Source organism: Pseudocercospora fijiensis (genome assembly GCF_000340215.1).
Source record: "Pseudocercospora fijiensis CIRAD86 unplaced genomic scaffold MYCFIscaffold_10, whole genome shotgun sequence".
Lineage (NCBI taxonomy): Eukaryota > Fungi > Ascomycota > Dothideomycetes > Mycosphaerellales > Mycosphaerellaceae > Pseudocercospora > Pseudocercospora fijiensis.
In genome coordinates, this window is record NW_006921541.1 from 1551505 (window position 1) to 1564383 (window position 12879).

The following is a 12879-nucleotide window of genomic DNA, read 5'->3' on the forward strand; positions in this document are numbered from 1 at the left end:
GTCGGTGGGTGGTTAATATCATGTGATAGGGTGGGAATGGAGCAGTGTTTGTTGGCTGCCCGACCGCAGTAGTGGTTCTAGTGGGTGGCGGTGGCGGTGGGGTAGCGCGGAGGCGGATGAGTGGGTCTACATTACACCACGCGCGACAGGGCCGGCTGCCTCTCTATATACATGTCGAGAGGCGAAGGCGGAGGCGGAGGCAGAGGCAGAGGCAGAGGCGTGAAGTCTCTGTCTAGACCGCATTCGCCGCGCCTTGAGAATAGCGTCACAAGCGCCATTTGGCCTGCGGAGAGGTCCGGCTGGCCGACCAGCTAGTCAAGCACAACCATTTTCACCTCCCGTTCCGGCAGGAGGTCTCGTGGGTTCCAGCTTCACATGATGGTGATGGTGATGGTGATGCAGCATTGGAGGCGTGTGGTTGGTGGTGGTGGAGGTGTCAGCTACAGCTGCAGAACATCTTCTATATCACACATCTAGCGACCACGAGTTCGCCTGACGCTGTGCGCAGGCCTTTTGATTCGACAGCGGCGCAAACAGACTTCTCGGAGGAGCAGGCGGCACCTCGGAAGGCGCCGCTAGGGACCGTCGATCAACGTCATCGCATCATCCACGTGGGTGCATGTGGGCGTCAAGCATTGCTTGGCAGCGCATGGTCCCGGTCTTCTCGCCGGCTTGTTCAAGCTTCCCAACCCGCATGCCATCAAGACAACAACTCCATCAAGGTCGAATCGTGTCATACCAGATGCCACTTCGGCACACCCAAGCCGGCCATCTTTACGCTTGAACGCACACTTTGCACGGGAGGTCCGAGAGGCAGCAGGCCAAGCCTTCGAATCATCTCGCCATGCTCCGTTGGCGACAAGCCGATGAAAGGGAGGTAGGTCGATCAATAATGAACGTTAGCACGAGCGAACATAGCAGAGATTCCGCCATTGGATTGCGCAATTCATGGCATTGATCATCCTACAACGACTACCGGCAAAGTGTGCCGCTCTGATCTGTCGTCAGCGAATCCGCGGTCATATTCTAGGAGCTCTGAGAGCTTTTCTATGGCGTGCTCATTCCCGTGCATGCGGCCCACTTATGTCAGGATAAGGTGGCAGTATACATAAAGCAAGTGCATTGCAACGACGTTCATTTGCTTTGGTCACGCAATAATATTTCACACTGTTCACTATGGCTCCAGGAATCCTGACTGATGACTTGCCTGTCCATTCAACCGAGGCCAATGGCAAGACTTCGTATCCGACACCGATAAAACCCACGGGAGCCCTGGATCAGTTCACATACGAGGATACGACTCCGGCCATTGGTCGCGAGTTTCTTGATGCAAATATCGTCAACGACATACTCAATGCTTCCAACGCCGAAGACCGTCTTCGTGACCTGGCTTATACCAGTACGTTCACAATATGGAAGCATCGGGTAGTTGTGCTGATATGACTCCAGTATCATCACGAGGCGTGGTGTTCTTCCGCAAGCAGGACAATCTCACCAATGACCTCCAGAAAGAATTCGTGCACCGTCTTGGTCTAGCTACAGGGAAACCGAAGGATTCGACACTCCACATTCATCCAGTGCTGAACAACACATCGGAGTTCGGCGTGGGAGATGCAGAGATATCACACATCAGCTCAGTCGCAAGAAAGGAGATGTTCAAGCACGAAGTCCAGTCGCGCAAGAACCAGAGATACGACTCCGCTCAATGGCACTCAGACATCCAATTCGAACCCGTGCCGGCAGACTACACTTCCCTCCGCTTGACCCTGCTCCCAAAAACCGGCGGCGACACTCTCTGGGCCTCGGGCTACGAAATCTACGACCGCTTTTCTCCCGCCTATCGAAAGTTCTTCGAAAGCCTAACAGCAACCTTCATCGGCGACGGCTTCATCAACGCCGCAGCCGCCAACCCAGAAAACGTCAAAATCTACGATCAACCCCGAGGCTCTCCCAAAAACACCGGCAAACACCTTTCCGCCGTGCACCCCATCGTCCGCACGAATCCCGTCACGGGTTGGAAGAGTATTTACGCTCTGGGACCTTTCCCGAAACAGATCAATGAGCTAACGATCGAGGAGTCGGATGACTTGTTGGCGAAATTCAAGAGGGTGATTTTGGATAATCATGATTTGACTGTGCGGTTTAAGTGGAGGAATGAGAATGATATTGCGATTTGGGATAATCGGAGTGCGTTTCATAGTGCGACTTTTGACTATGAGGGTTTGGGGGAGCGCTTTGGTTGTAGGGCTGTGGGGATTGGGGAGGTGCCGTATTTGGATCCGCGGAGTAAGAGTAGGAGTGAGGAGTTGTTTGGGGGTGTCTGAGGAGGGGAGGCGGTATGAGGGCTGTTGAGGTTTGAGGAGCTGTTAGGACAGCTGTTGATATGATGAGCTTATGAGATGACAGAATTTGATTGATGGCAACATGTTTTTTTCCATGATCTGCTGCTCGACTATTGTTATTCATCAACGTTACTTGTCGTGATCATTCTTCTTCAAAATTGCTGTTGTCAAAGCCCATCACCCAAAATCAGCATGTCTCGTTCCATATGCATCCCAACGCATACCAAACACTGCAATCCATCGCTCCCTTAAGTCAAATCGATCATCTTTGCCCACGTACCTCCATCTGTTGGTCATTGGGGCAACATTGCCGGCACTACTACCTAATTGTGAAGCCAAGTCTTGGCATTTCTGTGTGTTTGGCAAAATGGTTCAAAATCTCAACCACATGTCCAAGAGTTTGTAAACAGCTTACAGATGTGTTCCAAGCTGTGTGCACCGTGTTAGGGTGCTAAGAATTGGTCCATATCAGAATAAAAAATCTCTCCGTAAACAAAATTCTCCCGACGCGGGATCGAACCGCGGGCCTCAAGATGCTCTGAGTAAATCCGTTACAGTCTTGCGCTCTTCCAGCTGAGCTATCGAGAGTTTTCGGCGACTGAGTCGACCAGATAGCTGATTGGGTGAATGGCGCAAAGTCAACAACGACTATAGTGTTACAATGACGTGCCCTGTCGATCGTTGAGCATGGGTTAACCCGGGCCCGGACTCTCCGTCTATTCCGTTAGCTTTACCTTCCCTCTGGTTGCTTCTCAAGCACCTGTATATCCATCTTTGACCCATGGAATCGCTTAGAATCATCAGCATGTCTATACCATAACGGTTGAACAATCGACATCCGCTGCCGACTCACCACGATTCTCTACTCTACTGCAGTGCTGCTGTGCATTTCACCAGGCACAGGCTGGGCTCGGCTTTTGCTACCGGAGCTGAAAGGTGCCATAAAATTTATCGAGGTCGATGGTGAAACATTGCTCTGCTGCTGTGGAGTACAGCGTTGGCTTGGATTGCTTCTCAAGATAATCTGCTTCTTCGCTCCTTTTTTGAGAGCATGTTCCGGAATATTTCCATGCATAGATCTCTGATTAAGTGGTCCACGGTTGAGAAGATCTTGTAAAGCTTCATGTGGTCGAGAGGACGTGGCGCAAAACAGCTTTGGGATTCTATTGGGATAGAACCACACATGTACTGACATTGCAGGCAGATAGTGGTCAGTACGTCAATTTTCATCATCTCCCAAAAAGCTGATTATGATCTCCTATCCCCTTCATTCCATGATGCAAATGACACCTCCAGACACCCTTCTCCCTCCGAAACTTAAACTCATTCATCAGAAACGTCTTGATCTCCTCCGGTGCCCCGGTGACTTCAGTCTCCATAAACACCGTCGCAACACCAGAATCCTCATCTACATCGGAAGACACACTAACAATTTCACCATGATAATGCGGGAACTGCTCGATTGTTTGTCGTACAATAGCGCGCTATGCTCAGCCAAGGTGAGAGGATGTGGGAAATTCTCAAAGTGAGCACGAAAGTTGGGAGACACAGACTTGTAGAGTCCACCGTTTTGGAAGTCGAGATCTCGGTCGTTTGTTGCTTTGACTCCGCCAATGCAAATCGATTCGAGATATGAGCTTGTGCTTTGACCTGGGGCGGGACTCCCGCTTGTTGAGACTTCTGTCGCTGGTGTCGAAACGGTCGATTGCTCAGACAAAGCTGAGGATTGTGATGTTGTCGAAGGAGTCTCTGGTTGAGACATTGGGAGCGCTGGGCCAATTTTTGATTTGTTTTCAGAGAGTCTTTTGAGTTTGAAATGCTACCATGTGACATCGATCGATGTCGAATGCGGAGCTCTTGGCGCGCAATTTAGACCTTGTTGCCGATTTGGGAAGGATGTAGTACATAGTATCTCGGTCTGAGTGTTGGTGGATGCTGCTTTCGATACAATCTCATAAGATGTTGTTGATTAGTAGTGAACGGGACAATGTCCGACTCAAGTAGCTGCCTACCGTCCCAAGAAATGCAATGGGCTGATATTACTTCTCCGTTACTGGGGCTATTTTGGGATCCCGTTCTCTTGCTTTCTTGGCCCCTGCCTTCACACTGCCATTCCGCGATCCTTCGTTCTGGCATTATTCGTGGATTTATCAACATACGCGACAAGTTGCTGTAGCCTCGGATTCCAAAGGCTTTCAGTCAGCGCAGTGATTGCTTTCAGCTCTGCTCGCTGCTCGCGCTTCAGCCGCGATATCTCGAGATCACATTTCATTCCGACATCCACGACCACTCCCAAAGACTTCGCCGGACGACCCGGATGCAAACTGTGCATTCGAATAAGAAGAAGAGGTGGAGAGGGTGATGAAAATTCGGGATATCGATGCAGCACCTCGAGGCTGATGAAAACAAGGAGCGCTGGTAATGGCAACCACCGCCATATTTGGGAGCGCGACTTGAGAACCACCCCATCAGATAGGCGCAATAGCAGAAGAGGTGGAGCATTCGACGTGCTGGATATCTGATAAGTTGTACCTCAAATCATGGAGTCTTCAGAGACCACTTGGGCTCAGCACAGCTTCCTGGCGTGCATCGTGCATTGTGCAGGCCTCGCGCTCCTTTCGGCTCTCCTCGAATTCTCCCCCATGGTCAGATATCCGCGCTTTCCAGAATGGAAGGTCAGCTTGGTGCATAGAGCTCTCGCTCAGAAGCCATGTAGATGCAGCTGCAGTAGGCACTGTTGTCTAGGGTTTGTTGACCAAGCCAGGCTCGAGTATAGCTAGTCGTCGTCGGAAGAGGCTCGTGCTGTCCATCATGTGATACTTTCAACCGATGTCGTCCTTTTCAGCATAAGTTAGAGAGCAGTGAGGGTAAGTTCTTGGCCTTTTCATTCATTGTCGCGACTTCCAGAAGGGCGTAACTATGGTTCATCGTGACTGCTCTTCACACAGATCATGCCATTATGCCTTACAGATTGGAATCAACCCAGACTCTGATAAGAGTATATCATCGTATTCGTCAGAGCGATTCGTGGCCCTCAGCTTATTCTAGAATCCTTGCTCCCAGTGACTCTCAGGCACGTCAGGCATGGTTGGAAATCCAAAGTTCTAGAAGCGGGTCCCTCGGTCCTACAAAACGACGTCAATCGTCCGTCAATGCCTTTCGTCAGAGCAACTTCCCTTCAAGCTTTCACCACCACACACATTCTCACAAAGAGTTGTGGACCATACCGAAGCATTCGAAATTACACAAACATGGCCGCACAGGTTCCATCCAAGATGAAGGCCATCACGATCCACGGCAACAAAGCCAAGATCTCAGAAGTTCCTGTCCCAAAGCTCAGACCTACATACATCCTCGCAAAGGTCGACTCGATTGCTCTCAACCCCACAGACTGGAAGCATATCAACGGAAAGCGAGCCGCCGAGGGATGTATCTCAGGATGTGACTTCAGCGGCACAGTTGTAGAGGTCGGATCAGAGGTATCGAAGGCCTTCAAGCCAGGGGACCGAATCGCATGCACAACTCACGGTGCCAATGCCAGCGAGCCCGAAGACGGCTGTTTCTCCGAATACGCAGTCGCCAAGGGTGACCTCTGCGTCCTCCTACCAGACAAATTATCTTTCGAGGCAGCTGCCACTTTCCCGTTAGGCGTTGCTACTGTCGGACAAGGACTCTACCAACAAGGACTCAAGCTCAACTTGCCAACCGACCCAACCAAGAATGGGGAGACTGTTCTCATTTACGGTGGATCGTCTGCAACAGGTAGCTTAGCTATCCAGTTCGCAAAGCTATCAGGTTACAAAGTGCTCACGACTTGCTCGCCTCACAACAATGACTTTGTGAGGTCTCTCGGCGCAGATGGGGTCTACGATTACAAGGACCCGAACTGTGGCAAAAACATCAACAAAGACACCAACGACTCCCTCAAACTCATCTGGGACACAATCTCACTCCAGGCTTCTGCCAAGATTTGTGCAGAGGCACTTTCTTCCGACTCCACAGGCACCAAGTACTGGACCATCCTGCCAGTCAGGCTTCCAGGACGCGAAGGTGTCGATCAGGGCTTCACTTTCATGTACACCATCTTCAACGAAGCATTCTCCAAGGCTGGTAGAGAGACGCCAGCTAAGCAGGAGGACTTCGACTTTGCCAAGAAGTTCTTTGACATCACGCAGAAGCTGCTTGCAGAGGGCAAGCTCAAGACTCATCCGGAGAAGGTTGGTGCGGCGGGTCTGGAAGGTGCTTTGAAGGGGATGGAGGATATGAAGAATGACAAGGTCTCCGCGAACAAGCTGGTCTATCGCGTGCGAGACACGCCATCGAATAGCAAGGCAGAGGTTGACCTGTAAGCTGGTTCGCTGTTGGATAGCTTGATACGAGATCTGATCATCAGAAGACCAACATCGAAGTCGAAGCTATGAGTTTCACATGATCGAAAGTGTATATGCTTTCAAGACAACGGAAAGTGATAGGTCCTTTCGAATGGTCCCAATAACTAAGTCCTCATATTTCGACTCCAAGCTATTTCCAGCCAGCAATCACATCTCCACAACCGCATCCTCAAGCGCCTTATAAACCCCTTCCAACAACCCCTCCGCCTTCTCACACATATCCTCATACTCCTCCATTTGCACGCTCGAAGGAAGCCTAAAGCTCAATGTGATAACTTCTCTCACCTTGGAGACAACCTTCCCCTCACCTCTCATCAAAAACATCACCACACCCCAAATATTTCCCGCAATATTCTCGATACCGCCACCTCCATCACTCGTCTTAATCATAACCTCAATCTCCAAACTCCGCAGCTCCCGAAACCCCACAATCGCTCCAAAAGCCTCTTCAAGATTATACGCCGCGGCTGAAATATACCCGCACCCGCGTCCCCACGAGCGCGAAAGAGCCGAACTCTCTTGAGCGTCGAGCTCGAGCTTCAGGAAGCGGACGTGTGTTGCGAAGGGAAGAATTTGGTCTTTGAAGTTGAGGAAGGTGAGGACAGGCATAGCGAACGCGTTCTCTCCGTATAAGATCGAGGTTGACTCGGTTTGGATTTGCTTGCAGGAAGCTATGAGGTTTGGGGAGAGCTGGTGATTTGTAGGCACGCGCTCTGGGCGGCAGGGATGCTCTACGTATAGCGTGAATTTCTTGGGGCCGGGGATTGGTTGCATGTTCAGGTATTCTTTTGGCATCTGCGATGCGTTAGTGTGTAGTCTTGCCGGAAACCGTGGGTTACTTACAGTGTCGGCGCATAGCGCTAGTCTGTATATTTGATTTCTCAGCTCTGCTGAGAGGGCGAGAAATGATGCCGGTGGCTCTTGTTGCTGCGACATATTTTTGTTGTGGTGAGATGCTGTCGAAAAGGCCATGCTTGATGATAGTTCTTGCCCTGTCGATGTTCTTTTGCTCTGTGTCGGTACGATTTATAGTCGTTCGAAGTCGAAGCTTATATATCAGGCAGCTTTCTGTGAGGACCTCGCTGTCACAAGCTGCCTTAGCCCACAAATTAAGCTCGTGAAGAATGAGGACAACGCAAATAGATCGGGAGAGACGGAGGAAAACGATATTCCATGAGATTTGCATCGCCCAGTGAGCAGAGAGAAGATGTTTGGCATGCCGGATAACTTACATCAGCACCGTGTGTAACGCAGTGAAGAGAGTTTTAGACAACCATAGTTTGCAGCAAAATTCGCGAAAGTTGGAAGACACGTGCTGGAGGTTCCTAAGCTTGGGGCAAAGAGACCAGTTCTCACCTTCTTCCATGTTTAACTACGCACTTACTCCAACTGGATGCTGTCGTCGCGCCGCCAGCCGAAGAAATAATGCCACTTCCATGCCGTGTCCTGATAGACCCCACTGAAGCGCTAATATCGGCAAACTTTTCATCTCAGCAGCTTCTTTAGCTCCTGCTTGACTTGTAGAGTGTATTCTCTTATAGCTCGTGGTCGACCAGGTCTGGTCATGTCCATTGATGATTCGCTGCCGATCCATTCGCTATAGAACTCAATTATGTCGACAAAGTCCTGCACTGCCGGATGCCTCTCTTTCGCACTACGAAACGCCCTGGCCAAATGCCCCAGCTTTTTTGCCATCTCTTTTGGTCCATATTTGGGACATACGTCTTGGTAGAAGATGCCTAAATAGTTTAGACCAGTAGCTTTCCGCAGGCTGGCGAGCAGATATACTAGATCTTTCTTGGTCATGCCTCGATCGACTTTGAGGTAGCGCAGGCGACTTGCCCAGTCCCAGCTGCTGCTGAGCTTGCGCACAAAAGTACCCAGGGCATGAGCGTAGCCGACGAAAGCATGATTCCAGTACACAATTGCAGCAGCGTCTTTCCAGATCGTTCGACAGGTCTGGAGCAGAGCAGGCGTGAGGGCATTACGATATGCAGATGGAGGTCTGGCCCTGCCACGTTCTTCGACGCGTAAAGGTCGCTCTGCAATGAGCGCGAGATGATAGACCTCGTTTCGAAGTTCGGGAGGGAGATCGAGGAAAGAGATCGGGTTAGCGATTGTAGGGCTTGGCTGAGGCATCGTCATGGTCTCGACATGGAGTTCGGTGATCTAGGTTAGCAATCATGAGTGTGGTAAGCAAGCAGTTCACGACTTAAGTAGTCCACAACGACCTCGAGACAGACAGTCTTGCCGTGCACATGTCTTTGCCGCCAGGCTGAGACAGTCTTGTGATTCTGGAGCTCACAGCGAGCACCCGCTCAGATTCATTCACTCACAGACAACGTGAGTGCTGCTGCTAGCGGATCCATCTGGAGATCGACTGGCACATGCTACGCTTCGTCCGAGCCATGGTGCTTCTTTCGAGTAGGTCTACTCATGGAGCGAAGATGCCGTCCCGCACAATGGGGGTCCTGTGCCCTTCGCTGCTGCCTTGTCGTCTTGGATCGATCAGTTGTTGTACGATAGGGTGTATTCATGGGTCATGATAAAGTTCGTCAGTGATGCTCGTGTACGACGGATGGCATGAGAAACGGAGACCGTTCTGCCAAGCATTGTGTTTCAAGCTCATTCGATAAGGTTCAAGAAGGCCCGAGGCGCCGAGCTAAAATGCGATTTCAGCATCAACCAACTTCATCGCCCTGCACCTTATATATCATGTCATTGACATGAAATCCATGTACGCCCTTACAGCCGTGTAAGCTCTCAACATACCTTTCTTCGCCGCATATGCATACCCCAACCAAGAACAATGGGCAGCTCGCGGGCTGAGCTGTTCAGCCTCAACGAGCTGCGTGAAGATGCCACACGCCTCATTGATGAGCTTCCACGCGCCAGCACTAGGGATGAGGCGTTGGACATTGCCATCAAAGCTGCAGAGGTGTCGATGCGGGCGATGAAGCTCGCCACCGATCGCCACGAGAAGTCGGCATGCAAAGCACGAGTGCAACAGCTAATGCAGGATGCCGAACGCATCAAGCATGACTCCGATTGGAAGAAAGCGGTCCGCGCAGCTACAGGTAGACTGCAAGGCAAGACGATCGACGCCAGCACTGTGAAAGTACTGAATGAACCTGTGAATTCCCGCCAGTTGCCCAACAAGGAAGAGCTGATCTTACTGAGAGCCGGCTATCTCAATGGAACCAAGTTCCCGCCCTGGAGGAAGGAGCCGCAACCCATCGAATTCGAGCTCAAAGATGGTGAGGATCTATTCTTGTATGTCTGCTTCGATGTTTTATGTCCTCTCCTACTACTGACAAATCTGCCCAAGAGATGAGTTCTCCGAGCTCCCGCTCTCTGACTTTCAACATGATGTTCTGGACGACTGGAAACGTCCGAGCGAAGCACTACCGCCGCCATCTTGGTTCTCCCGCGACAGAGTCAACCTGGGACCATCCATGCACTTCTTCCGCGATATCGATCTCGTGCAAGATGCTGCTACTGACTGCTCCGTGGTGGCATCGCTTTGTGCTAGCGTGGCGAGAGGACAACGTGGCCATGCCAAGATGCTACAGAAGCTCATTTATCCGTACGACAACGATTGTGGCCGACCTTCGCTCTCGAAGAATGGAAAGTACATCATACGAATGAACTTCAATGGCTGCTATCGCAAAGTGGAGATCGATGACCGAATACCAACCAGCTCCACACACCGCGTCATTCATGTCATCGATCGGAACAATCCTGGTCTACTCTGGCCAGCACTCATGGAGAAGGCGTATCTCAAGGTCAGAGGTGGCTACGACTTTCCGGGTAGCAATAGCGGGACCGACTTATGGATCTTGACCGGCTGGATTCCAGAGCAAGTCAACCTCCAGGCCGACGATCTTGAGCCCGACAAGTTCTGGAGACAGATCAGCAATGGCTTTTCATATGGAGATGTACTGATCACGATGGGCACGGGCAAGATGTCCAAGGCCACAGAGCGAGCGCTCGGCCTAGCAGGAGAGCACGACTACGCTGTACTCGACCTTCGCGAAGTAGATGGGCAGCGACTGTTCCTCATCAAGAATCCTTGGGTGGAAGGTCCCAGCTGGAAAGGCAGATTCAAACATGCGACAAGGAAGTCAGACCGGGCCAAAAGCCAATCTCTGGATGGGCCACTCATCACGTTCGACGATGAAACAGAAGCTGTTGACTCGCCGCGGGATCTTCTTAATGAGGAGGTGCTCACACCTGGGACTTTCTGGATGGACCTGGACACTGTCCTGCAGCACTTCGAGTTCCTCTACCTGAACTGGAACACGGGACTATTCAAATATCGACAGGATGTACACTTCTACTGGGATATGTCTGAACCACTCGATAGTCATGGCATTGGTAAAATGCGAGGCCCGCACGCAAGTCTTCAGCATAATCCACAGTATACGGTCAGCTCGAGTCGAGGGGGCACTATTTGGGTGTTGCTCTGGCGACACTTCCAAAACTCGGTACCCGAAGATGCCACTGCAGATGAAATTGAAAGCGGACGCCACCATATGGACCTCAGTGGCTATATCTCACTGATCGCATTCGCGGCAAAAGGAAAACGAGTCATGCTGGGTGAACGATACCTACAGAAATTGTGGTACCTTGACAGCCCGCAGACCTTGCTGAAACTGGAAGATTGCGAGCCTAACGTGCCATACACCATCGTACCTCTAGAGCAGGATCTACCAGCTGTGAAGCTTGGCTTCACGATCTCAACATTCAGCAACTCACCAATCTCTCTAGCAGAAGCCACACCACGCTATGCTCACTCCAAGAAGGTGACTGGTAGGTGGACCAAGCACTCTGCTGGTGGCAACACACAGCTTCCGACCTATTACGACAATCCCCAGTATACCATCAACGTGCCCCAAAGGACGTCAATCAGCCTCCTTCTTGAAGCGTGCAACCCAGAAGTGAATGTGAACGTCAAACTTCTCCACGGCAGTCGCCAACGCCTCTATCGCCTGATGAACAAAGACATCTTAGTCGACAGCGGAGACTACCGCCCAGGAAGCTGTCTCGCCGAATTGGAAGAACTCCCTCCAGGCCAATACACCATTATCTGCAGCACATTCGAAGCTCACGATATAGCTGACTTCTCCCTCCTCATCCAATCCTCTCGCCCAGTCTCCGCAGAACTCCTACCACGTGAAGGCGCCGGCCGCATTCGAGCCGAACTAAGTACAGTAGCCTTCAAACAAGGCGAGACCAAAGTCGCCGCACCTCTACAACCTCGTCGACTCATGAACTTCTACGCCATAGCTCGACACTACGACACCGCACCTGGCTCTCCCCGCTCAGCACACTCACACATTCGTCTCAGCGTCGAGCTTGGAAGAGGGCCGACCCGTCGCATCATGATTGCTTCGAATAATGGAGAGTACTCGGAATCTGCGGGCGCGGTACGAACGGATCCTATTGACCTCGGCCCAGATTTCTGGAAAATGGGTTATCGCGATTGCTGGATTGTTCTGGACCGGATGCATGTGAGTTCGGAGAACCAGGAGGAGAGGTTCCAGGTCGAGTTGTTTTTGGATCAACCGGATGCTGTCGATGTGGGTGTCTGGAGGGCTTGGGATGATTGATATGCAGGCCGGGAAGTGTGTCGATTTCCAATAGCCATCTCTTGGCGCTGGTGAGATGTCTACCGTAAGCCTCGCCACAAGCAGTGCCTCACTCTATTTTCTCTCGTTTCAGATGGAGGTTGAAAGAGCAGGGTAGTGAAGTGCCGCTTTGCGGTCCATGACCAGGAGCGCGAGTCGATTACTGAAGGAAGATCGATCTTCACGGCAACGTTTTCGAGATCTGGAAGCTGGAGTGTTCAGACAGATCTTAATGGCAATCTGTCTTGGGTGCTGAGGACTTGCGAACCAGCTCCAGCCGCTTGCAATAGCACCCTGTCTTGTGATGTTGACTGGCGTTGCTTTCTGGCTGCAGATTTGTGACAGCTTATGCGGAGATAGCCATGATATCGTATGGCTCCAGTGTCTCTAGCCATGATGATACACCTAGCAGTGTGAGAGCCAGCGAGATCCGAACTTTGCCGAATGATATGCGCTATGGTGTTGCTAAAAACGTGCTTTGTTGGTCGAGCCTCGTGATGACATGAGATCAGATCT

At 51.3% G+C, this 12879-nt stretch overlaps 6 protein-coding genes across 6 annotated transcripts; 3 read left to right on the forward strand and 3 right to left on the reverse strand.

Moving 5' to 3' along the window:
* The first annotated feature begins 785 nt into the window (after positions 1-785).
* Positions 786-2422, forward strand: MYCFIDRAFT_216876 (uncharacterized protein). The gene is made up of 2 exons (XM_007933361.1): positions 786-1399; positions 1450-2422. Exons 1-2 carry the CDS (start codon positions 1177-1179, stop codon positions 2322-2324), a joined length of 1098 nt encoding a protein of 365 aa, XP_007931552.1. The 5' UTR covers positions 786-1176; the 3' UTR covers positions 2325-2422.
* On the reverse strand, positions 1690-3537 carry MYCFIDRAFT_209182 (uncharacterized protein; the record flags this gene model as incomplete). The annotated part of the gene is made up of 12 exons (XM_007933362.1): positions 1690-2452; positions 2476-2492; positions 2524-2589; positions 2619-2628; positions 2660-2693; positions 2731-2752; positions 2782-2793; positions 2837-3013; positions 3077-3093; positions 3122-3132; positions 3172-3207; positions 3237-3537. The coding sequence occupies 12 exons, from the start codon at positions 3535-3537 to the stop codon at positions 2367-2369; spliced, it is 789 nt and encodes a 262-aa protein (XP_007931553.1). The 3' UTR covers positions 1690-2366.
* Positions 3538-3571: 34 nt separating this feature from the next.
* Positions 3572-5190, reverse strand: MYCFIDRAFT_179268 (uncharacterized protein; the record flags this gene model as incomplete). The annotated part of the gene is made up of 7 exons (XM_007933363.1): positions 3572-3745; positions 3781-4161; positions 4218-4421; positions 4450-4874; positions 4903-5064; positions 5099-5138; positions 5170-5190. The coding sequence occupies 7 exons, from the start codon at positions 5188-5190 to the stop codon at positions 3572-3574; spliced, it is 1407 nt and encodes a 468-aa protein (XP_007931554.1).
* Positions 5191-5508: 318 nt separating this feature from the next.
* Positions 5509-6862, forward strand: MYCFIDRAFT_212554 (uncharacterized protein). The gene has a single exon (XM_007933364.1). It carries the CDS (start codon positions 5594-5596, stop codon positions 6689-6691), a length of 1098 nt encoding a protein of 365 aa, XP_007931555.1. The 5' UTR covers positions 5509-5593; the 3' UTR covers positions 6692-6862.
* Positions 6846-9346, reverse strand: MYCFIDRAFT_179270 (uncharacterized protein; the record flags this gene model as incomplete). The annotated part of the gene is made up of 11 exons (XM_007933365.1): positions 6846-6863; positions 6893-7725; positions 7757-7960; positions 8008-8084; positions 8114-8214; positions 8252-8902; positions 8959-9050; positions 9077-9089; positions 9128-9163; positions 9195-9231; positions 9255-9346. The coding sequence occupies 11 exons, from the start codon at positions 9344-9346 to the stop codon at positions 6846-6848; spliced, it is 2154 nt and encodes a 717-aa protein (XP_007931556.1).
* Positions 9347-9542: 196 nt separating this feature from the next.
* On the forward strand, positions 9543-12791 carry MYCFIDRAFT_157804 (uncharacterized protein; the record flags this gene model as incomplete). The annotated part of the gene is made up of 3 exons (XM_007933366.1): positions 9543-9990; positions 10064-10816; positions 10919-12791. The coding sequence occupies 3 exons, from the start codon at positions 9543-9545 to the stop codon at positions 12343-12345; spliced, it is 2628 nt and encodes an 875-aa protein (XP_007931557.1). The 3' UTR covers positions 12346-12791.
* Positions 12792-12879: the final 88 nt, after the last annotated feature.